This window comes from Rhineura floridana, chromosome 3 (assembly GCF_030035675.1).
Source record: "Rhineura floridana isolate rRhiFlo1 chromosome 3, rRhiFlo1.hap2, whole genome shotgun sequence".
NCBI lineage: Eukaryota > Metazoa > Chordata > Lepidosauria > Squamata > Rhineuridae > Rhineura > Rhineura floridana.
In genome coordinates, this window is record NC_084482.1 from 86,476,087 (window position 1) to 86,501,221 (window position 25,135).

The 25,135-nt window shown below is 40.3% G+C and overlaps 1 protein-coding gene across 1 annotated transcript in view; it reads right to left on the reverse strand.

Annotated features, from left to right (window-relative positions):
- Nucleotides 1-5,614: 5,614 nt before the first annotated feature.
- The window catches only part of LCP2 (lymphocyte cytosolic protein 2), a 53,044-nt gene continuing 33,523 nt past the window's right edge, over nucleotides 5,615-25,135 (reverse strand). Inside the window, exons 10-21 of the mRNA XM_061616813.1 lie at nucleotides 25,000-25,077; nucleotides 23,011-23,033; nucleotides 22,890-22,909; nucleotides 22,689-22,784; nucleotides 20,485-20,519; nucleotides 15,440-15,448; nucleotides 10,468-10,591; nucleotides 8,945-8,985; nucleotides 8,018-8,139; nucleotides 7,086-7,172; nucleotides 6,765-6,920; nucleotides 5,615-6,463 (exon numbers count right to left, since the gene is read on the reverse strand). Of these exons, the coding sequence (XP_061472797.1) occupies nucleotides 6,341-6,463; nucleotides 6,765-6,920; nucleotides 7,086-7,172; nucleotides 8,018-8,139; nucleotides 8,945-8,985; nucleotides 10,468-10,591; nucleotides 15,440-15,448; nucleotides 20,485-20,519; nucleotides 22,689-22,784; nucleotides 22,890-22,909; nucleotides 23,011-23,033; nucleotides 25,000-25,077 (914 nt within the window). The 3' untranslated portion in view covers nucleotides 5,615-6,340. The remainder of the gene's footprint in view (nucleotides 6,464-6,764; nucleotides 6,921-7,085; nucleotides 7,173-8,017; nucleotides 8,140-8,944; nucleotides 8,986-10,467; nucleotides 10,592-15,439; nucleotides 15,449-20,484; nucleotides 20,520-22,688; nucleotides 22,785-22,889; nucleotides 22,910-23,010; nucleotides 23,034-24,999; nucleotides 25,078-25,135) is intronic.

Consider the following 25,135-nt stretch of genomic DNA (forward strand, 5'->3'; position numbering starts at 1 on the left):
TTGTTGTTATAGATGTCCAAGAATGATGATGATCAGCAGTTTACTATTGACTGTGCAATTAAAAATATGGATAAAATGTCCTCTGAGCTGAATATACTTACGGGTAATTACTAATATCACCGTTGTCAGAATGAAGATAAATTAAGAATTTATTTTCTTATTATGTGATGATTGTTATTACTCATAGAGTCCAGGAAATGGTGTGCATGAGCAAGTATATGCATACTTGCCTAAGACTGCAATCCAATACCTGTCTACTCAGAAGTAAGCTCCATTGGGTTCAATGGGACTTACTCCTAGGTAAGTATTGGATTGCAGCCTTAGAAAGTAAAATATTAAAGCCTTAGAAAGTAACCAATGCACAGTGGTTACAATCTGTGGATTTCCTTTTGTTGAAGTCTCACAATTTTTCAGGAGCACATTCTTTCTATTAGTGTCAAATGTAATTGTCTTTCAGAAAACAATACTTTTTGTCACTCTAAGGAAGTTAGTTCCATGGCAAGCAATGATACCTCTAAGGCTATTATCCTAAATACATTAAGGCTACAATTCAATACATGTCTACTCAGAAGTAAGCTCAGTTGGGTTCAATGGGACTCACTCCATAAGGCTGCAGTTTAATACATACAATAGGTAAGTCCTATTGAATCCAATGGAGCCTACTTCTGAGTATATGCATATTGAATTGCAGCCTTACTTAGGGATAAGTCCCTTTACCCTTTAAACTTATTTAGTGGGATTCACTTCTGAGTAAGCATACATGTATTTCACTGTTTTTTACCAGAATACCTTCAAGAGCAAAGCTGTACTGTGAAAATCCTGAGCTGAGGCAGTCTCTTGGAGAGATCTGGGTCTACAAAGGGGGGATCTCTAAGAGGCTGCACAAGTTGAAGCACCCCCCCCAGCACTTCATGGTGCCTCAGTGATGCAGACATTAAAAATGCAGTAGACGTGTCTACTAAAAGCAAGGCTATATGCTTTTTTCCTAATTGGCTATACTTTTTTCTGGTATTGTACCTTTATGGAGAAAATAAAATATTTTAAATAAATAAATAAATGCCAAACTACGTCTGTAAACTTGCCACATAAAAATACACTAGGGGGGACAGGGAAAGTGAGCAGCTTTACAAAAGCAAAATTTATATGCCTCTAGCTTAAGAAAAAATGCCAGAATCAGGAGGAAGAAGAGGCAGGTTCCCTATGTTGTAATCCAAGCAAATGATATTACCAGCACTCTTGATTTCCAGTGCTTTGGGGGAGGAAGTAGCTTTGTAAGAACTTATAATTAATCTTGACTTCTGGGATCCATTTGGACTCCCAGGTGCACTTTACACATAAGTAGACGTACAATTTTTTTTAACCTGTATGGTATCCTCAAATTTCAGCCAGTTACCACTTACCATCTTCCTTCTGGAAAAGAAACCCCACTGGGGTCCAAAGATATTCCAGCAAAAAGCCCTGGGGGCAAATTGCTGCCCTTTGTTGGGTAATTTATACATGAATAGACAAAGGGTTGTCCTTCGAGGACATTGTCACAAACTATCACCCATACAACATCCCCAAATTCAGCCAGTTATCACTTACCATTTTCATTCTGAAAACAAAACAAAAACCACTGGGGTCCAAAAAATATGCCCGTTTACTCAGTACGCATGGAAAAGGAGCCAACATATACTGCTCAGAAAACTTCTACCTCCTCTGAATAAGTGGGTTTTTTTGGCTCAAGGTGCTTTGGTAGTGTAAAAAAAAAAGAGTCTGGGATAACAAAGTGACTTCATCCTTTCACTGGAAATCTCATTGGGGTCCAAATACACCCTAAAGCCAGTCAGTGTGATTTTTTTTTAACGGTTTGGATGAAGGCTATGGAAAATGCCAGGATGGGGAGGGTGACAGCAGGGAGAGCTCCATTGTGACTGACTGGTCAAAGCTGTAACCAGTGGGAATTACTTTACTCTGTAAGTGGGCCTTTTAATTATGGCACTCCAACATCAACTTTAAAACTGTCTTTCAAAGAAGCCCTTGGACACAGGTTTCTTACCCAGGATCACCTCTCATGCCTGCAATTATCAGACTGATTGGCCCCCCAAAACTAGGATTTTATTCACCTGAAAACTAACAGCTGCCCTTGCAGGAAAACCACTACAGCTATTTCTATGAAATTTAGCAGGATTCATACCCTCAGAAGGGGCAACTGTGCCTGCACATTTGATCCAATTCTCTTCAAAAATAATTTATAGAATAAATAAAATCAAACTCCAAAGTTTCAGTTTTGCAGTTTTCTACTGCAAAAACCTGTGGACCTATTTGCCTCTAAATTGGCAGGCTTTATCCACTATGGAGGGGATATGTATAAATTTCTTCTACTTCCATTATAAGAAAAAGCTATTGTTGATTTTTTTCCTTTCCCAATAGCAAATGTTGGAGATGTGTAGATCCCTAGACTGTAACGCATGGCTGGGAACCTATGGCCCATGGGCCATATTTGGCCTGCTGAGACTCCTTATTTGGCTCATGAGGCTGTTTTGGCCAAATCACACCCGCCTACCCTACATCTGACATTAGACATGATGCCAGGTGTGGGGCAGCGAAGGGCAGGGCTTGGCTGAAGGGGGTTTTGCAGGCACTGGCAATTGGATAATATCTGCAAAGCCCCTTGTACAATGCCAATTGAATGTTGGGCAGTTTGGAAGTGCTGTGACAAGCACTTCGCAAGACCAGTGCGTAGCAGTTCCCAAGCACCAAGCATGTAAAGACCTTCGCACAATGCTTCTCAAGTGTCTAACAATCATCTGATTGTTGAGTGTTTTGGAAACTCTGTGCAAAGCGCTGTGCTTTGACAGTTGTAAATAACCTATCAGCAGCTGGTGCAAAATGCTGTGGGTAGACTGTTGATGGGGACAGACTACTGCCAGCACAATATTCTGGGGCTCAAATGTTTGCACTGGATGCCCATGTGTTACTGGGTCAGGTTCAAGATTCTTGAATTCATTTACAAGGGCCTTTACACTTGGATCCAGGATATCTTAAGGACAGCCTGATCTCTTATATCCTAGCCCAATCACTGAGATCTTGCAAGGAGTTTCTACTGGTGGTCCCCCATGCTTCAGATTCACAACTTGCACCTAAGACACATGCATCTAGTGTTGTGGGCTTAAGCTTGTGAAAACCCCTCCCAACTGATATTAGGCAACCTCCTTGCTGAACTTCAGGTGCATGATTTGTTCTAGCAGGCATTTTAAAGTAGTGTCGTTTTATGATGGCATTTTGTTTATTATATGGTTTACTTTTACAGTATGTGCATCACTCAGAAATGGTAATGATTAAGCAGTATATAATGTTCTTAAATAAAATAAATAAATAAATATGACATCAGATGATTGACCAGTGGATGGTGCTGACTATCTCTCAAATCCCGTGGAGGAGGGGGAAGATAAAGATCTGGCCCACTAGGTCAAAATTGTTCCCCACTCCTGCTGGAATGGCTGCTCTAGTGGGAAAACTACTTTAGTGACATTTAGCAGGATTCATGCCTTCAGAATGGACACCCTTGCCTGCAAATTTCATCCAATTGTGTCCCAAATTCAAAGGTTTATTTATTTATTATTGGATTTATATCCCGTCCTTCCTCCCAGTAGAAGCCTAGGTTATAGATATTTCTTTTTTTAAAAAGTACAAACGCCCTAGGACCTATGTGCCTGTAATTTGCAAGGCTTTGTGTATTCTGGTGGGTCTCATATGCCTGCAAATTTTATCACTAAAGTTATAGCCATTTTTAAATTTCCCAATAAGGAATGAATGGGGAGAAATGTAGCGGATTCCCCAGTAGGGAGGGAGGGAGGAGAAATGAAGTGTTCCCTTTCACATGGAAAGGCAGGTTGTAAATTTGAGAAACAAACCAAATGTATAAATACAATATTGTTATTTCACAGTTGAAGCCCAACTGCTGCTTTGTGATCTTATTCTGAACTTCAATCGTCCAGATCAAGCAGATATTTTAAGAGAAGCTGATGAAAAGAATGAAGAAGAGTTAAACATCAAACCCGTTAGTTCTATTTATTGTCCCTCTTTATTGGCATCTTGTCGATAGTTCATGCTGTACATTTAAAAGAGAGGAAAAGGAAAAGAAACTTTATCTTGTCTAGTTTTTTATGTTCCTGCACCATAAGACTTTTTTAAAGGTACTTTTGCAAAGTATATCTACAGTTGAGTTTTTGAATTTACACACCAAGTTTGATCATTAATTAAAATATTTTTATGTAGTTAGTGTTGGTTCTTTATTTAAGTAAGCTGGTGTTATTCTTTTATTTACTGGAAATAGTAGGTGTATAGTATAACCTGCAGAATAAATGTAACAAAAATAAATAAATAAAAGTGTATCACCTAATTTTTCATTAAAAAAAACAAAACAAATAAAAAACAAAAACAAAGCAGCTGTGTGCTTTATTAAAATAGCTTCTTTTCATCCCTTGTATTTCTATTGTGCTCTAATTTTACTGGATACAAAACAGTCTCTATTTTATGTTCTCAATTTACCTTTAGGTTGTATTATAGACAGAAAATATGTTTTAGTACTGTGCCTGATCAGAACATAAGGATATATTCCTTAATAAAGTACTACAAAGTTGGTTTGGACAGATAATCCAATACAAATTCACAATGACAGTATTGCAGTAAGGATTACAAAGTATTGTGATTTGTTTTGGTATTTCACATGTTAATGTTTACTTTCTGAAAGGTTTATGGATTAAACAAAACCAACTAAATGAAGTTGTTGACATGAAAGTTTCATTTCTCAATGGGTAGAAGGGTGAAACACTTTATTTCAATACTACCTAGTGTACAACCAATTTTCTTGAATTATTTTCTTTTTCTGCTTTGGGGATCTTTATAGATCACTATCCCTGGATGAAGTCAGAATGTATAACCTTTACACAGCAACGTGCAAATCAAAGATCAAGCAACTTCATTGTAATCGCACAAAAAATGTAAACATTTTGTTTCTGCACAACATAATAAATGGTTTTTGTTTTAGAATTTACTGTAACATTAGATTGGGGAGGGGCACATTTACAAATTATTGCATTTTTAAACCATCCAATGGATTTCCTTCACTAATCAAGTTATAGATTTAGGGGGTCATTTCAGCACTCTTTTAGTAATATAATTTTTTTTCTAAGTTTGACAGCAGACAATGGTAAGTATTTTAATGGAAAAGGAATTTTAATTTTAATGGAAAAGGAAAATTTTTGCCATCCAGCAAAAATTAATCAAACTGACTTTACTAGTCTTTAAAGTTGGCTTGATCATGCTATGTGATGGCAACTTAATAGAAAGTTTGGTCACTAGGCCATCAACTGCTTAAAATTAATAACCATTTTTGATGCTTGTATAGTCTAGGAAGAAGTTTGAAACAATTTGTACAGGGTATAACCTATGATTATATAATTATATAAGAACAATAATGTTTATGGGTTTGTCATTTGTATTATGGGAGTCCACCATGTACAGCGGCTAACTTGAAAAGATACATACAGAGAGTGGAAGGTTATTTGTGTGACAAAACTAATTACACAACAAAAGTTTGCAGTGGAAAAAGGAATATAAAAACAGACACTTTATTAATTCTTGCTGCATTTGCAGAAGCAGTATCTTTAGCTACCTGATGTCAACATAATGAAATATAACAGATATTTCCACAGGAGACATTAGCATGCTTGAGAGCATAAAAAACCCTGATACATTAAGCTATGATCAGTTGGTCTGCTTGATATTTTATACAGTGCTGCTCCTTATGAAGAAGCTTTTGCATCTAAAGAAAAATGTTCAATAATAATAATAATACAGCATCCTTAAAGTTATTTTCAGTTTATGTAACGTGTATTTCAGACAATGGATGTCATACACATGAAACTGTTCCATGAAGCAATATACTGAAGAACTTCCATAAAGCATATGCGTAGTGAGAATTAATACAGTAGGGCCCCGCTTTTCAGTGTTCCGCTAATACAGCGGCTTTCAATTAGAGTAAGGCCCCACTCATACAGCGCTCGTTCCTCTTTTAAGGAGTTTTTCGGGCGTTGGGCACCATTCTATTGAATAAGTTCTGCTTTTAGGCAGGTTTCACTTTTAGGCGGGGATCTGGAATGTAACCCGCCGTATGAGTGGGGCCCTACTGTACACTGAAGTTTTCACTTTGAGAACTAAAGGCAAAGAATGGTCTTGCAGTCTAACATGAAAATAGGAGTTCATCAAATCTAACTCAGTTGTTCTTCTGGCTTCATCTTTCAAAGATAAATAGGTGAAACGTGAACTGGTCCTCCAAGAAATGTTCTTTTATTATTTAAAGAGATCCAGCAACGTATGTCAACATGCACTGCTTTCTTGAACATCGATCCTTTCCATCTATCAGTCGAAGAGGCATTCTTCTGAAGTAATCAATTATATCAGCCACTGAAGAAAAATCCTGTGTGATTGACAGAATGTCTTTCAGTCATTGCTATAGAGAAAGCTAAAGCAATATCATTGTGTCTCTTTGTAATTATTTTGCTTTATACAAATTGCTATTTTTGGGGGAAGTGAATAAACTATCATTGTACTAGTTCTTGCTATTAGTCAGGATTTGATTCTGTTGAGTTACTGCACTGTCATTCAGAGAAAACCTGAAGAAGCAGTAATTAGTGATGTAGAAAGTCTTATGTTTAATAACCTGTCTGTGTATTAGAAAGCTGATCACGATAAACAAGTGGGGTGACATAACATCATACCTCATTTCCTTTTAGGCCAGTTCCTAAGAAGTACACTTTATCTTCTTGTTGATAACGTATCTGAATATTGTATACTTTGTCACTGTAAAGCACCATCAGGACATAGGGCTGCTCAAGAGTTTTTCTTGAGCTGTTTCTTACTAAAAAAGTGCCATCCTAGAAAAGCAACACATTAAAATAGTTTTAAGACAAATGTAATCACAACTGTGAATAGGCTTGATTACATTTCCAAGGAAATGTGTTCAGGATTAGTCTGTTTGTGTGTTAGTATTAAACAGTTTTCTCATATTACCATATGTACGTTTTAATTTAACTCTTCACCTGATTTATGTTCCTAAGAGCAACTTCTGCTTCTGGCCGGGTGATATCAGCAGCATACCATTTCTGATTTAGGGGGGGCTGGTTATTCTTGAGCCACATGAAAAGAGAAACATAAAGAGCTGTTCGTTTGTGAGAAAGACTATGTGATATTACAAATGTAGGACAAAGGAGTACAGAGTTTTGAAAAGCAGGAATGTTATTCATTAACTGAACACTTTGTTGGTCAGGCACCCAAACATTCTTTTCTCCTTTACTTTCTGTTGATAACTTGTAGCCATTGCTTCTTTGGTGCTTCCAGATGCATTGTGAAATTGGTACTGTTTTGCCCACAGTTTTGGTTTTTTTTACTGTGTTCACATGATGTCAACAGCAGTAGGAAAATGTCAGCCCAATTTTTATTTTTATATTTAGTCCAGATTTCACCTTATCATGGAAAATCAGACAAGTAAAAATAACCCATTTTATATCTGTAGCCACTGCTGGTGTGGAAACTTATTAGTATGGGTTTTTAATGGACAGTTTGTCACATGTGTGGTGATGTTTGTAGTGGGTGGTCTCTATCATCACACCCCTACTTCCATTTGCTCCTCATCTGAGCACAGCCTAGCCATTTTATTTCCTATGGTGCCAAATACCAAAAGAAAGACACCTAGTTCCACTGATTGCTGCATGCAGTCAGTTCAGAGGATCTATTCTCACAAGATCTCCATACAGTAATGGTGAAGGATTACCTCAGAGACTGTGATTGCAACACCTACAAATGGGCTTTTTTTAGAAGAAAAAATTAAAAAGGGCTTGTGAAACTGTCTCAGCCAGTTTTCCCATGCTTTGCTCATATGTATGATTTGGAAGAGTTGGCTCTGACGTACCATCAATGTTAGTCTGCTGGGAATTCACAATATATTAAACATTGCTTGATGGCATTATTGTACCTTGTGGCACTGGTCCATCTCATCATTCTCACTTTTGGGAAACTGCATAATCTGTCTGCTAGGAATTGGTAATGGTGGTCTGCCATCAGCGGGGCCTTTGGAAAAGGTCCTGAAGTTATCACCTTAAGAAAAGTTGAACATATCTCAAAATTAAATCTAGTCCACTTAATGGATACTGGAACATTACAGAACCTGATTCTAAGGAACCAGATCAGCTTGATAAAGTTTTGAAATGGTAAAAATTAGTTGACTTCAGAGAATTATATTTCATTGCAACTTAAATGCCTTAAGCAGCAATTGGCAAACTGAAAGCAGAGAGTAGACAGGCCTGATAGAAAAATATATAGCATGATTCACTAAATCTCAGACATGGAAAGGGACAAGCATGTGAAGCATTATGAAGGGCATTTTTGAAAGCACAATTATGAAGAAAGTTATTCCCATAAAGCTAACAAGAAATTTATTAGGAAGAATGCAACCTTAGAAAGAAGAAAGGGAAGGAGGGTTGAATAAGAGGAAAGCTAGGCCAGGACCAGGTTTTTGCAGGGCTAATTTTTTTGTAAGGTTCCAGCATACATGCCACAATCATCTGATCTAGATCAGGATTGGAGAACCTGGTTCCATCCCGATGTTGCTGGCCTACAGTTTCCATTATCACTGACCAATGTCCATGGTGGATAGGGCTGATGAAGTCTAACAACATCTTCAGGGCCACAGGTTCCCCATCCTTGATTTCAATTATGCAATTACTATGTTGCTCTGAAACCCTACAGTTCAAGGAACATGAGTTCAGACAACCAATGCTTAATAAACTCATGTTGTCACAAAATATGTTATCTCTAGCTATTCAGTGGAAAAGATTTTAAATTGTAGCAGCAGCAATCAGATAATTTCAAAATGTAAACTGAGGTATTAAACAATACCTACTTGGCTGGAAATGTGGTGGTAGCGATCCACTTGATGTACAACTGTTGTAAAAGTAAAGAATGATTAGCATGTAGAAATGAGATCTGATACATCGTTAATCACTATTTATATATATTCAGAGGCATATATTAGGACTGAGGCCAGAAACTGCTTGCTGGGGAAGCTGTCACAATATGCTACAGGTTGCAGCTCTCCTGGTTTCAGATTGCTTGTGGAAATCCACATAATGAGTAAAGGGACTATCTAGGACAGAATACAGTTGTACACTTATGTCTGGAATAAGATCCCTTATATATACACAGAAGCCAGTTTTAAACTGATATAGCTGGGGAGGAAGTAGAAGACAGTTACTGGAATTAGCCTTGAGCATGTGAGGATGGGGGAATCATGAACAGTGATTTGTGAATGAATTGCCCTTACTGCATTACAACCTCAAATAATTCTTTTTATTAAATTAAATTAAGAATAGCAATGTCAAGAAGACTAAAGTAATGACAACAGAAGATTTATGTAACTTTAAAGTTGACAATGAGAACACTGAACTTGTCAAGGATTATCAATACCTTGGCACAGTCATTAACCTAAATGGAGACAATAGTCAAGAAATTAGAAGAAGGCTAGGACTGGGGAGGGCAGCTATGAGAGTACTAGAAAAGGTCCTCAAATGCAAAGATGTATCACTGAACACTAAAGTCAGGATCATTCAGACAGGGCAGTGGAGTTGGTACACCAAACCTCCAACTCCTCTATTTTTCTACTGTCCGACTCAGACTACTTCATAAATGGCAAATGTATATTAACTAGTAATAACAAATTTACTGTAGTAAAATGGTAGCACAAGGCATTTCATCACCACCACAGGAATCATCAGGCTAGATTGATAGAACATAAAATATATTTATTTGATTAAAATTTCTGAACAAGAAAACTTTCCTAAGTTCCTACGAAAGTTTTTATTTTGAAGCCGGAGTTGGTACATTTCTACCGACTCTGACTCCACCCAAACTTGCTTCCGACTCCGACTCCACAGCTCTGCATTCAGACCATGATATTTCCGATCTCTGTGTATGGATGTGAAAGTTGGACAGTGAAAAAAGCAGATAAGAGAAAAATCAACTCATTTGAAATGTGGTGTTGGAGGAGAGCTTTGCGCATACCATGGACTGCGAAAAAGACATATAATTGGGTGTGGGACAAATTAAACCACAACTGTCACTGGAACTGGAACTGACACATCATGAGAAGACATGATTCACTAGAAAAGACCATAAAGTTGGGAAAAACAGAAGGGAGTAGAAAAAGAGGAAGGCCAAACAAGAGATGGATTGATTCCATAAAGGAAGCCACAGACCTGAACTTACAAGATCTGAACAGGGTGGTTCATGACAGATGCTGTTGGAGGTCACTGATTCATAGGGTCGCCATAAGTCGCAGTCGACTTGAAGGCACATAACAACAACAACAACAAATGGACAAGCTGCAACATAAATAATAATTCATAAGTAGTAGTCAATTCAACAAACCTTTCTACACCAGGTGTCATCTTGGATGGTAAAACATTCTGTTTAGGTTGTGGCTTAGGTGATCTGGAAGGAAATGTGTTAAAGAACTGCAAAGATGGCTGGGGAACTGGCCTTTGGGGAATGTCTGCAAAGGGAACAGAAAAAAAAACACCCACATGTAAACTGACTCACAATGAATGATGAATAAGAGATTTGTGGAACTACTTAGTTTGTTGTGGAAAAGCTTAAGCCCTGTATTCTGGAGTCCATTTCAGATTCAAAATGCTCTAGTTCCAACATAAAATCAACGAGAACTTCAGGTTTCACTGACACAGTAGGTCTCACCTTACATGAACAAAACAATGCATTACCTACATGCTACTTTAAAACAATTACACAAAGTTAGCATAGTAGGTTTCTTCTCGTGTTTGGTTTGTCGACACTGTACACAAAAGATATGTGCACATACACAGTGAGAACTATAGTATTGGGAAAATGTCTGAATTGATGACAAAATCTGCCAATTTTCGAGAAGTCTAAAATCCATTCTGGTGCATTGCCATCATGTGAAAAACTTGAGATTTGCTGTCAAATTCCATATTTAGCCAAATTTGGTGGCATCATTAATATACACTATGAAATGCTGGTAGCCACTTAAAATACCCTACATTCCTCTGAAATATCCTTCATCTGATGGAGATCAGATTCCACAGGTACCATGAGAGAAAGAAGCTGAAAAGAAGGTTGTTTTCTTGGCACCCAAGGCTTCCTGGCATCTGCTTGAATGCTGAGATGTGGGACATGTCAACACCTTTCAATGTTCAATATTTTAGCAACTTGAGCAGATACATTACATGTGATCAGTACTGATGGGCATAACTGTATGCAAGGTCCTCAGCATTTAGGGCTTTATACAGCAAAACAAGAACATGAGGAGAAAAAGCCGGAAAATGCACTTGAGTAATCTGTTCTCGACAAGCTGCCCCCATGCAGGAGGCAGGCAATTTCACACTCTTATCACCTAAAGTTTCCAAACAGCTTTTAAAGGCAAACTCATGTGTGGCATAGTGGTTAGAGTGCTGGACTACAGCCTGGAAGACCAGGGTTCAAATCCTCACACAGCCACGAAGCTCACTGGGTGACCTTGGGCCAGTCACTGTCTCTCAGCCTCAGAGGAAGGCAATGGTAAACCACATCTGAATACTGCTTACCATGAAAACCCAATTCAGAATCAATTTGAAGGCTGTCAATTTCCATGTAGTTTAGTTTTGAGGTTAAAGACATGAACAACAGCCAGAGCTGAATCTGATAACTTAAGGATTAATTATTCTTATGGCATCAAGTTGCTCTTGGCTACCATGTTAGGATTCCAGAGTTGGGATTGATCTAAAAGTATTCCACGGATGCAATCCTGAAAGCAGTTTAATTTAACTTCCAGTGAAATAAAATGGAATATAGCACCACCTTCTTTTCCTTCAAATTTCTTCAGAAGCCACCTTCTCTGGGAAGCCTTTGGCTTAGCTCCTTAGCTATCATTCCTGACTGAAAGAAAGCCTAAGAAACTCTAACTGCATGTGCTAATAAATAAGAGTAACAGTGATAGTAACAATAATAATATGTTACATACCATCATCTTCCATCTGAAAGAAAAAAAATCAAATGTTAATATTAGGGATGTTACCCAGTTAAAGATCTCTTAGCTGATAATTATGAATTTTACTTTATTAATAAATCAGCATATGAATTAGATAGCTCTAACAGAAAAAGCGTTCTTTTAGATAATGCATTTTTCACAACAGGTATAATCTTAGAAGAGGTACTTTCTCTTGTGTGAGAGAATGAGAAATGTATTTTTTAACATAGCACCTGCTATCTTTTTTTTGTAAGAATATCATAGAATCATAGAGTTGGAAGGGGCCTATAAGGCCATCAAGTCCAATCCCCTGCTCAATGCAGGAATCCAAATTAAAGCATCCCCGACAGATGGCTGTCCAGCTGCCTCTAAATGCCTCCAATGTTGGAGAGCCTACCACCTTCCTAGGTAATTGGTTCCACTGTTGTACTGCTCAAACAGTTAGGAAGTTTTTCCTGATGTTCACTTGAATCCAGCTTTTGATAACTTGAGCCCATTATTCTGTGTTCTGCACTCTGGTACGATTGTGAAGAGATCATGGCCCTCCTGTGTGGCAACCTTTCAAGTACTCCCCTCAATCTTCTCTTCTTGAGGCTAAACATGACCAGTTCTTTCAGCCTCTCCTCATAGGGTTTTGTTTCCAGTCCCTTGATCATCCTCATTGCCCTTCTCTGAACCCGTTCCTGTTTGTCTGCGTCCTTCTTAAAGTGTGGTGTCCAGAACTGGATGCAGTATTCAAGATGAAGCCTAATAAGTGCCCAATAGAGGGGAACCAATACTTCATGCGATTTGGAAATTATGCTAATTATGTTAATGCAGCCTAATACAGCATTTGCCTTTTTTGCAGCCACATCACACTGTTGGCTCATATTTAGTTTGTGATCAACAACAATCCCAAGATCCTTCTCGCATGTAGTATTGCTGAGCCAAGTATCCCCCATCTTATAATTGTGCCTTTGGTTTCTTTTTCCTAAGTGTAGAACTTTGCACTTATGCCTGTTAAATTTCATTCTGTTGTTTTCAGCCCAATGCTCCAGCCTATCAAGATCCCTTTGAATTTTGTTTCTGTCTTCCAAGGTATTAGCTATTCCTCCCAATTTTGTCTCATCTGCAAATTTGATGAGCATTCCCTGTACCTCCTCATGCAAGTCATTAATAAAAATGTTAAAGAGCACTGGGCCCAGGATTGGCCCCTGTGGTATCCCACTTGTTACCTCCCCCCAGTTTGAGAAGGAACCATTGATAAGCACTCTGAGTACCATTCTGGAGCCAACTGTGGATCCACCTGACAGTTGTTCCACCCAGGCCATATTTAGCTAGCTTGCTAATCACAATATCATGGAGCACTTTGTCAAAAGCTTTGCTGATGAGATTAGACTGGCAGGATTTGTTCTTGATAAATCCATGTTGGCTTCTAGTAATCACTGCATTGTTTTCAAGGTGCTTACCAATTGACTGCTTTATAATTTCTTCCAGAATTTTCCCAGCGATCGATGTCAGACTGACTGGTCTGTAGTTCCCAGGTTCCTCCTTTTTGCCCTCTTTGAAGATTGGGACAATTTTGGCCCTCCTCCAGTCATCCAGCACTTCACCTATCATCCACGATTTCACAAAGATAATAGACAGTGGTTCTGAGAGTTCTTCAGCCAGTTCCTTCAGTACTCTATGATGCAGTTCATTGGGCCCTGCCGATTTGAACGTGTTCAAAGTGATTTATGTATTCCTTGATCATTTGTCTATCAATTTGAAGCTGCAATCCTGCCCCTTCAATTTCATGCTTCCCAGGATGGTCACAGACCCTCTTTCAGGAGAAAACAGAGCCAAAGTAGAAGTTGAGCACTTCTGCCTTTTCTTTGTCATCTGTTATCATTTTGCCATCCTCATTGAGTAGCTGCACTGCCATTTCTTTTCTCTGTCTTTTACTATGGATGTACCTGAAGAAAGCTTTTTGTTGCTTTTGGCATCTCTCGCTAACCTCAGCTCATTCTCAGCTTTAGCCTTCTTGATGCCATCCCCGCAATTCTGTGCTACCTGTCAGTACTCTTCCTTTGTGGTATGGCCTTCCTTCCATTTGCTGTATGTGTCCTTTTTTGTTTTCAGGTCATCTTTAAGCTTTCTGGGAAGCCACACTGGCTTCTTCTGCTGTCTTCCAACTTTTTCCCCTGACGGAATTGTTTGCCATTGTGCCTTTAGAATTTCCTCTTCTAGAAACTCCCACCCATCTTGGACTCCTTTTCTCATTAGGGTTGCTTGCCATGGAACCTTACTTACCATTGTTCTGAGTTTATTAAAATTGGCTTTCCTGAAGTCCAGGGTATGTGTATAGCTACTCTCAGCTTTTGCTTCCTTTACAATCAAGAACTCTAGTATAGTGTGGTCACTTTCCTCCAGAGTCATCTCTGTTGGTTAGAATCAAGTCAGGCTCAAGGATAGCTGATCCTCTAGATGCTTCCTCCACTTTCTGTAGGAGAAAGTTATCTCCAATACAAGTCAGAAATTTCTTGGAAGGGCCGTGTTTGGCAGAATTTGTCTCCTAACAGATATCAGGGTAATTGAAGTCCCCCATTACTATTATATCATGCCTCCTAGAAACATTGGCAATTTACTTTGCAAACATTTTATCCTCATCTTTTCCTTGTTTGGGTGGTCGGTAGTAGACTCAAATCACTATGTTCCTTTTATTCTTGCCCTATTTATTTTAATCCAGATACTCTCGGTGGAGCTACCAAGTTCATCCTCCTGTATTTCTGTGCAGGAATATATACTTTTAACATATAGCGCAACTCCACCTCCCTTTCTATTGCTTCTGTTCTTTTTGAACAAGCTACATCCTTCAATTGCTGTATTCCAGTCATGTGAGTCATCCCACCAAGTTTCAGTTATACCTATCAAGTTATTTATTCTACTGTGCTAAGAGTTCAAGCTCACCCTGTTTGTTTCCCATACTCTGGGCAATAATATACAGACATCGAAAACCATGTGATTTACGGCCTTGCTTCCTTCCTACATTTTTATGAAGGCTATTGCTGGGCCCCATCATAGCCATTCCCTCGGTTCCTCTTACTGTGCACAAGTATTTGTTAATTGTTACCACCAAGTTTACGTCTCCCTCCCTCTTAGGACTTAGTTTAAAGCTCTCCTGATGAAGTTCTCCATGCTGTGGCCAAACACATTCTTCCCAGTCCATGTGAGATGCAACCCATCACTTGCCAACAGTCCATCTTCAAGAAAGGGTGGCCCATGGTCCCAGAATCCAAATCTCTCGCATTGGCACCACCTTCGTAGACAGTCATTCACCTATAGTATGTTTCTTTCTCTTTCTATTCCTCTTCTAAGTACCAGAAGGATAGATGAGAAAACTATCTGGGCCTCAAAGTCCTTCAATTTCCTTCCCAGAGCTTCAAAGTCCAGCATGATTTCTTCATTGTTCTTCTTGGAAGTATCATTCGTTTCCACATGCATGAGAAGAAAGGGATATCTGTCAGCAGGGTTTATGATAGATAGCAACCCTTCCATCACATCTCTAATCAGTCCTCCAGAGACAGCATACCTGGTGAATCCATGGATCTTCTCAGCATACTTGGGTTTTAATCCCCCGCTGGAGGGAGTCTTCCACTATTACTAGACTTTTCTTCTTATCATGGGGTGTGGGTGATTTCTTCTGCTTGACTGAGCTTCAGCCTCTCCCTCGCTGTCGCGTGGGGTCTCCTGTAATTCTTCCCCTTTAGACTGTCCTCTAGTCTCATCCTCAAGTACCTGAAAGTGGTTCCGTAATTCCACTGGTGATGGGTGTCTTCTTGCTCTTCTACTCTTAACTAACACCCTTTTCCATGGAGTTTCTCCACTTTGTTGTTGCTCTCCACAACAGTCTCTCCTTCTGCTTCAACATGCTGTTGTTCTTCCACTTCCTGTACTTCTCTTTGCTGTTGTTGTTCCAATATTCTATCTAAGAACTCTTCATCTTCTCTTATGCACTTCAGTGTGGCCACCTACCATTCCAGGACCCTCACTTTTTCTTCCAAAAATATATATTAGTAATTATCTTTTAAAAAATAGACAATCCACTGCCTGATGGGTGGCACCTTTTTTTTTTAATTAAAAAAAAGATTTTAAATCAGCTACGTCTAACTGATTCGTAAGTTAAAGGTTGTAGCCCAAATCATTGATGTACTGATTTAGTGTTTTTATGGGTGCTTCCACACAGAAGTTTTCTTATTACCCCCCCCATTCCATTTAACAGAATCCAGGATTGCATGGCATCTTCTATACATTTCAACATTTTATATAGTTATATCCCCCTGTATCCCATCCACACCAGCAAGTGGTGCATGACTGCATGTGCCCATTATGTATATGTGAAAATGCTCCCCTTTATCCATGCTTGATAACTGGTGGGAATTTTGGAACTGTATGCCCACAGGAAGTGTATTGTGCAGTTGCTACTGTCTGCCCAATCTTATAACTCCCATAAGCGCCTATGGGTGATAAGGGGACTCATTTTTTTTCCATGGCAGAGCAAGACTTACAGTCCATCAAAAAGCCTGACATATTTATAATCAGCAGTACAATTAATGGCATTACAACTTATCTTCTGTGTGAGCCATTGTCTGTCCATACCGAAACTCCCACAGCACCTATGGGGTTTGTGTGTGTGACAGCTGCACCTGTTTGTTTTTTCCACAGTGGAGCAGGTAATAAAATAAAATAAAATAACCCTAGTCTGAGTTTACTGTTTTATCATGTTACTGTTTTGTCATGTTAGTGGCACAACATTGCAGGTAGGCATTAGGAGGCCCTTGCTAAAAATTGTAATGAACAGAGGTCAGAGAAGCAACACTGAAAATTGATACGGTTAACTTTTCAGTTATGTAAAAGACTTGCTCCACTAATAAGAAAAACAATCATAATGAAAAGCTACAGGTGACTATGGATAGAGCTAGTTTGTACTCCCCACATGAAAAGATGCAAAGGGGCACAATGTGATGTAGTAGTAGTACTACTACTAGTAGTAATAATAATAATAGTAGTGCCTGCCCTTCACCATTAGGTTCTAGGGCAGGTTACTGTTGAGCTCCAGCTCCCCCAGGTAGATCAGGGAATGGTGTCAGAGGAGGACAAGGCTTTTGAGAGCGTTGAGGGAGGGGGAGATGCCGACAGCCCACAAGTTCCCATGGACAGCCCTCCCGTCAACGCGCATCCCGCTCCATCTGCAAACAACAGTTGTTGGGAAGCAACCTCGTGCGTGCCAACTCCACCCCCCCCGGATTCCCCACCTGGCACTTCAAATGCTTCCCCGTCAACCTGCCCCCTGCCCCCTGCCCCCTGGTGCAGAGTTGGCACCTAGCGAGCCTGTGCTATCAGATGTACAGCCAGAGGATCATCCCCCCTCGCCTCATGTGAGATGATGCAAGAAGCGAGATGGTCAGAAGGTGATACTTCAGAGGAGTGAGAGATTACAAGTGAAGACCTTTCCTATTTAAGGCAGCGCCCCCCTGATTGGGGTGCTGAGTCAACTTACTCTACATGCTGCAGAGAATGCATAGGTAGCTCAGATAGAGTCAGTAGTGGGTTAGCATAGAAAGGTTTATGAAGAGCACTGCTTTTGATGTAACCGTTACTCTAATAAAGCAAGAATTAATTCCAGCCTCGCCTCCATCTCGCGTCTTGCACTCTGGGCAGGACAGTTACAGAAATTTAAAATACATTACTAAAAACCATTAAAACACGTTACATTCACAGGAATAGGGGGGTCCTGAAAACATACATCTCAGGTGCCAAAGGCCAGGGTAAAGAGGTGCATCTTTAGCATTCACTGAAAACTGTATAGCAGAGGTGCCGGACACATTCTGTAGTGAAGGAATTCTACAACTTAGGAGCTGTCACAGAGAAAGCCCACTCCCAGGCCACCATCCTGAGCTTCTGAGGGTGGTGGAACTGCCAAGAAGGCTCCTTCTGCTAATCTTAACACCCAAGATGGTCTGTAGGGAAGGAGATGGTTCCTGAGGTATTTGGGGACTAAGTTGTTTAGGGCTTTACACACTAGCGTGAACACCTTGAATTGGGCCTGGAAATGAACCGGCAACCAGTGCAACTATTTTAGAACAGGGGTTATATGAGTTCTAAAAGAAACCCCAGTCAGTAATCTGGCCACTGCATTTTGGACCAGTTGAACTTTCTGAGTCATCATCAAGGACAGCCTCACATAGAGAGCATTGTGGTAATCCAATCTGGAAATTACCACAGCATGGAGTACTGTTGCCAAATCATCTGTGTCCAAAAGGGGCCATAGCTGGCAAACCAGCTGCAGCTGGAAAGAGGCACTCTTAGCCACCAAGGCCACCTGAGCCTCCAGTGTCAATGTTGGATCAAGGAGTACCCCCAAGCTACGAATCTGCTCCTTCCAAGGGAATGAGACCCCATACAGAACAGGCCATCTTCCCATCTCCTGGACATAAGAACTTGGAACATGTAACACCTCTTGTCTTTTCAAGATTCAGTTTCAGTTTGTTGGCCCACATCCAGCCCATCTGCATATTGGTGGCACTTCACTCTAAAACTCCTGATGACCTCTCCCAACAGCTTCATAAAGATGTTAAATAGCATGGGGGACAAGATGGAACCTTGTGGGACATCACAGGAAGCTCCTATGGTGTCAAACAGAAGCCTCCCACAGATAGTTTGTGGAAAAGTCCCTGGAGGTAGGAGCAGAACCACTGAAACACAGTGCCCCCAACCCCCGTCTCTCTGAGCTGCCCAAGAGGATACTGTGGTCAATGGTATCAAAAACCTCAGAGAGATCAAGAAGAATGAGCTTCTCATGGGGGTTGCACTCCCCCCCATCCCTCTCTCAACAAATGTCATCAACCAGGGCAACCAAGGCAGTTTCAGTGCCATGAGCAGGCCTAAAGCCAGACTGAAATGGATCAAATATTCGGTCTCCAAGCATGCCAGAAGCTGGACCATCACTACTTTCTTCAGCACCTTGCCCCCCCCAATATTTACCACTAGGCAATAGTTATTTAACATTTCTAGGTTTAAAGAGGACTTCTTAAGGAGGGGACATACCTCCTTCAAGGCAGACGGCACTTTACCCTCCTGTAGTGAAGCATTGAGCATTCCCTGGACCCACCTAGTCAGCCCCCCATGGCTCGATCTAAGAAGCCAAGATAGGCAAGACTCAAGGGGGCAGGTGGTCAGCAACACTTCTTCAAGCAGCTAACAACAACCCTGTTCTGTCTCTCTGGCCCAACACCACACACAGTCCCTTGAACCCAGACAGTGCAGGCTGGTCTCCTGGCAAGGGAGATGGAATTTTTATGGATGATAGTGACTCCATCCTCCGCCCCATCCCTCAGATCTACCCAGGCAGAGACAGCTAGGTTACCATAAAGCCACCCAGTTCATCTGCCCAGGCATCAGTTATATACACCAAGTTGGCCCTCTCATCCACAGTTTGATAAAAGTTTTATTATGGAGATACTTGGCATTCAGCAGCATGAAAGAGGTCAGGGTAACAGCACTGAAAATTGATTAAGATTGGTTTATTAGTGATGTGCAAAACCTCCACTTTAAATATTTTTTTAAAAAAGATGCAGGTCACTGAGGATGAACCAGTATTGTGACCCTGTGCAGACATTACTTGAGCAACATGCTCAAAACAGTATTTCTGTGGCACCTATGAAGCTGCTGCTGATTTTTTTGTTCTCCCCAATCATCAAGGAGATCGAGGCCCTCCTGTTGCCACCATGAAACCTCTTGGTCAATGTTTGCAGTAGCATTTTTGGCTGTCATTGTCCCAAACTGAAAGGCAAATGCAATTGGCTAGGGTTGCTCCTGCAAATAAAATGGCCCAGGTGCGTTGTGATGTACCAAAATGGAACAGAGGAGGCATGACAATATATAACACCCTAAGGTATCTCACATAAGAAGTCAGAAAAGCACCTCCCCCAAATACTGAATAGTTTTACTTTGAATTAGGGTTGAAACAGCCAGTTTTTGAGATTATAGTAGTCTTTGCTTAGTTATTGGATTTTTTTCTGCTTATAAAAATCTTGTGTAACTAGGAGGTGGGTGGAGAGAACTGGGACATGTTCAACTCCACCATGACATCAAGTGGATATGCACCTAAAACTAAGTGCATGAAAAATGCAAATATAAAGTAAATGGCTGCTGAAAATCTTTGGTTTAGGGAGCCAGATTTTTTTAAAGGTGGGACTCGGCATTGGTTTAAAATTTTAATCTGAGCCTAATTCTAATCTAAGCCTAATCTGTTCCCAGAGCAAGAACTGCTTGGAAACCAAGGAAGTGTGAGATTCAAATGTCTGGATTTCTGTTTTTTAAAATGAGATTCAAATATAACAAATTAAAATATAGTATCTATAGCAGACTTTCTCAGAAGTGCATACTCACTTCTGGCTTTCTTTCAGATATCTGATTGGTCCTAGAAGAAAGAAAGAAAGATAAAGACAGTATGGATACTGGGAATGAATAACTGATATACACTCAATATTTAAGAAAGAAAATCACATGGCTGAAAATCTGCTGTCCATTTATTATGTTACTCAACCTTCATTAAGGAGGTTAGTATTCAGAATTTCTAGATGAAATGTCTTATAAATGAGGAACAGCCACCTTGGGCACAGAACCATCATGGACCAGGCCAAAGGCCCATCAAGTCCAGCATCCTGTTCTCACAGTGGCCAACTAGATGCCCATGGGAAGCCCGCAAGCAGGTGTTGTATGCAACAGAACTGCACTACCCAGGAGCTGGTGGTAGAACAGACACTATGACTAGTAGCCAAATACTAGAAAAAATGAAGGATAGGGCTATCAATGGCTACCAGCGATCATAGATTTGTTCTACAGTATTCTCCTCATTTACAATTCCCAGCAACTGGTAATTCATATTGATAGCCTAATCCTCCATGAATTAGTCTAATCCTCTTTTAAAGCAATCCAAGTTAGTGGCCATTGCTATATCTTATGTAAACAAATTCCGTAGTTTAACTATGCGCTCTGTGAAAAAGTACTTTTGTCTGTTTCTGAATTTTCCAATATTAAGCTTCATTGGATGGCTATGAATTCTAGTATTATGAGGAAAATAAACCTTTGTCTCTCCACTTCCTCCACACCATGCACATTATATACCTCTATCATGTACCTTGTTACTTGCTTTTTTTTCTAAACTAAAAAGCTCCATGTGTTGTAACTTTCTTCATAGGAAAGATGCTCCAGTGCCTTGATCATTTTGGCTGCTGTTTTCTGAACCTTTTCTAGTTCTACAATATCCCGTTTGAGGTAAGATGACTAGAACTGTACACAGTATTCCAAGTGTGGTTGTACCCATAGATTTGTATAACAGCATTCAGTGACAGCTTTATTTTCAAATCCTTTCCTAATTATATGTGACATGGAACTTGCCTTTTTCACAGCTGTTGCATTCTGGGTTGACATCTTCATCAAGCTGTCCACTACAACCCCAAAGTCTTGTCCCTGGTCAGTCACCACCAGTTCAGACCCCATTAATATATATGTGAAATTAGTAAAAAAAAATTGCCCCAATGTGCATCACTTTACATTTACTTACATTAAACTGTGCTTACCATTTTAATGCCCAAAAGTTCTTTTTGGAGCAATTCACAATCCATTTTTGTTTTAACCACTCTGAACAATTTGATTTCATCAGCTAATTTGGCTAACTCACTGCTCACCCCTAACTCTAACTTACTTATGAGCAAGTTAAAAAGCACAGGTCCCAATACTGATCTCTGGGAGGTTTCACTTCCTACACACCTCAGTCGGGAGAACTGTCCATTTATTCCTGCTCTTCTTGTTCCTTGACCAGTTACTGATCCGTAAGGGAGCTGCTCTCTTATCCCATGAAGCAGGTCAATCAAACACATCTTTCTTATGATTAACTTTTTTATAGCTAACTCTCTGCTAAATCTTTATTATTTGCATGCACATCATTTTGTATGAAATTAACCCATTCACCACTGCAAAATATCTTCTTACTATACTGCAGGAAAAAGGCCTGAGTATTCATCTTCTTGGCAAGCGAACCACAGGGCAAACTAGATACTACAGCTGTAGCACCAGTATGTTAGCAGGTGGGTGACAAAGGGGTGCTAAACCTTTCCCTGCCTGTTTCCCTCTAAACATCTCAGAGTTCCACCAGGAGAAAAATGTTTGGGATACAGTTTTAGGGGGTAGCTTTGGCAGGGGAGGTGAGAAACGCAGGGGAAGGTGTTTTAGGGGGAAACCATGAAGTGTAGCACTCCTCACTCACCCAACCCACGTCATACGAATTTAACATAGCATGATTGCTAGCACACACATATTGTGCTACCATAACATCTACGTTTGCCTCACCCCACTTAACTTAATTGTGCTTTCTAGTTCTGGGAAGCCTTGCTATATTTGTGCTGAATATTTGTTCCTTAAAAATGAAAGTGTTGTTTTCCAGTTTTTTCAAAGCAACACTAGAAAGCGCCCTTATCAACAGGAAAATCCATAGTATTATTATGGAGAGGAAACAGCACATCAATATATTGTACTTTTTTTCTATGTTCATGCTGAATTATTTTAAAAATTGTAACTGCATGTTTACTTTATTGATGGTGGTATCCTTCCAGAGGCAGGATTATTTCTATCATATCTATAAGTTGGTGGCACAGGAGGCTTCGGTAACTTTGCTCCCGGAGATCTAAAACAAGAGAGATAAATAGCATAATAGGAATTAATTACTTTTAATGTGTCATGCTAAGCAGTTAATTCTGACAACTTATTGCACAGAAAATAAAATCTTTACCTGATCTGATGGGAGAAAGACTATAGGGAAGGAAGAAAGGAAAGTCAAATTAAAAGAAAGGGTAAATATATATTTAAAATGAATTAAAACATAAAACAATAGTAATGAAAAGGTTTCTTGCCATTTCAGGAACTGCTATTTTGCCTAAAAATATTAAAAAAGAAAAAGTTAGTTAAAGTAACTTGTAGTGAAAGTCAAGACTGTTGAGAGCAGGTTTAATTGTGTGACTTAAGACTGTCATGATTTGACCTTGGAATATGTTTGTTAACATTACAAAGAATGCAAGAATATGTGGCAAACCCTTTCATCTTTCTAATAAACATATTATCCCCTGCAGTGTCACTAAAAATGAATGTGTTCACACAGTTAATCATTTTACTTTTCACAAAGCATGCATGTCAATGACAACTGAGTCATAAACAATTTGGCATGTCTAAGGACAGGAATAAACATCACTTTGCCTTAACACTATTATTTCCTTTTACCAGCTGTGAAATACTGTGACAGTCTCCAGAGAGACAGTAAGATAGAACATTTCAAGTTTATATACATGCAGGTTGCTGAGGATGAAGACACAGTTTTTAACTTTTGGAATACTAAAAGAAATCACTGCGACTCTCAATAACCTGTCTTACTGTTCAGGTCCATTCACTGTTATGCCTTATTAATTTGTTGCTATTTTTCCTTTTCTTTTAATTTTGATATTTTAGATTGTCTCTTTCCAAGGATCCCTTTTCCTTGTTCTGAATCAAGTAGTGCTGTATAATCAGGAAGTCTCATTTAAAATGTTATTCCGATGAATTAACAGTTACCATTTAATCTCAGTATGCTTTTCCTTTCTTTTTCTGATCTATATTAAGTTTTTCAGCCAGTTTGAAATGTACACAAAATAAATAACCTGATATTCTAGCAGTCATCCTTGTGAACCATCATATTCAGATATTTTTCAGTTAAATTAGGAGAACTTGTGTTAACTTTTTGCCCACAGTAGCCCATAGCATCTTTCTGGAACTTTATTTTTCATGTCATAGTTATCCATTTTGTAACAGCCTACAGCTTATATTTGCTGATGGCTAGCCCATTTGTGGTACTTCTTTTAGTGGCTTAGACGATGCCATGTGCAGGTGCGATGCCAGACCCCACAGAGAAAAAGCACCTTGCTCCGAGAAAGGTTGGGATCAGACTGAGGCCTTTTAAACCTCTGGCTCCATCCCCCTGCAGAGAGCTTCAGAACCTTAAAAGGCCAACCCTCTGGCCTGAAGACAGGAATTCCTCCTCTGTTCCATAGCCTGCTTCCTGACGTGTTCCATTAGCTGCCTGATTGGTGAAGTGCAGTGGGAGGCATCTGGTTCTTTAGGTTCAGAGGAAGGTGCTCATGAGGGTCTGGGCTCTGGCCCTATGGGCCCTGGTGGTCTGGGAGGTTCCTCTGGGGCCTCCTGCCTAACGGTCTCAGGTGCAAATGGTCTCCCTATGTTCAGCAGTTAGCTATGTCAGGGCTGGCCCCAGACATGCCAGGGCCCTTGGGCACAAGCCTGCCCCAGGCCCCGGCACTCCCCCTTCATGATTTGTGGCAGGATCGCTGCCACGGATTGCATGCCCTGCTATTCCCTTGCTTAACCTACCTTTCTCAGCTGTTCTGCAGTTGCACACACAGCACTGCCCTTAACAAAGATGGTGGCCGAGGTTTCCCTAAGGGGCTGAAGCCTCTGCCACCATCTTGGCTCATGGCAGGGATGCGCACATGCAGCACACATACGCGCCATCAGCCAAGGTGGCGGCAGAGGGTTCAGCCCCTTAGGGAAACCTCAGCTGCCATCTTTGTGAAGGGCAACGCTGCATGCACAACCGCAGAACAAGATAGGTTAAGCAAGGGAATGGCGGAGCTCCGAAGCTCTTGCCGTGTGAGTCGTGGAAGGGGAGCAGAGGGCCCCCTCAGAGGCCCCTGTAGCCCCAGGGGCCCTTGGCCAGTGCTCTACCTGGCCGCCCTTTGGAATCGACCCTGGCTATGATCCCTGAACCTGACCTGGGTCCCCATCTGATACCCCTGCAGCCTCTGACTCGGTGTCCAGATCATTCCTACATTCAGGGGTCATGACAAACAAATGCCAACCTGGTCTTAGGTTGTCCCTATCAAATGGTGGCCCAGAACGATCCAGTGGGGGCTTTTTGGTGCGATCTAGAGGAGGAGCTGAAGATATATAGAGAAAAAAAGTTGTGTCAAACTTTGTGCTAATATTTATTTAGAA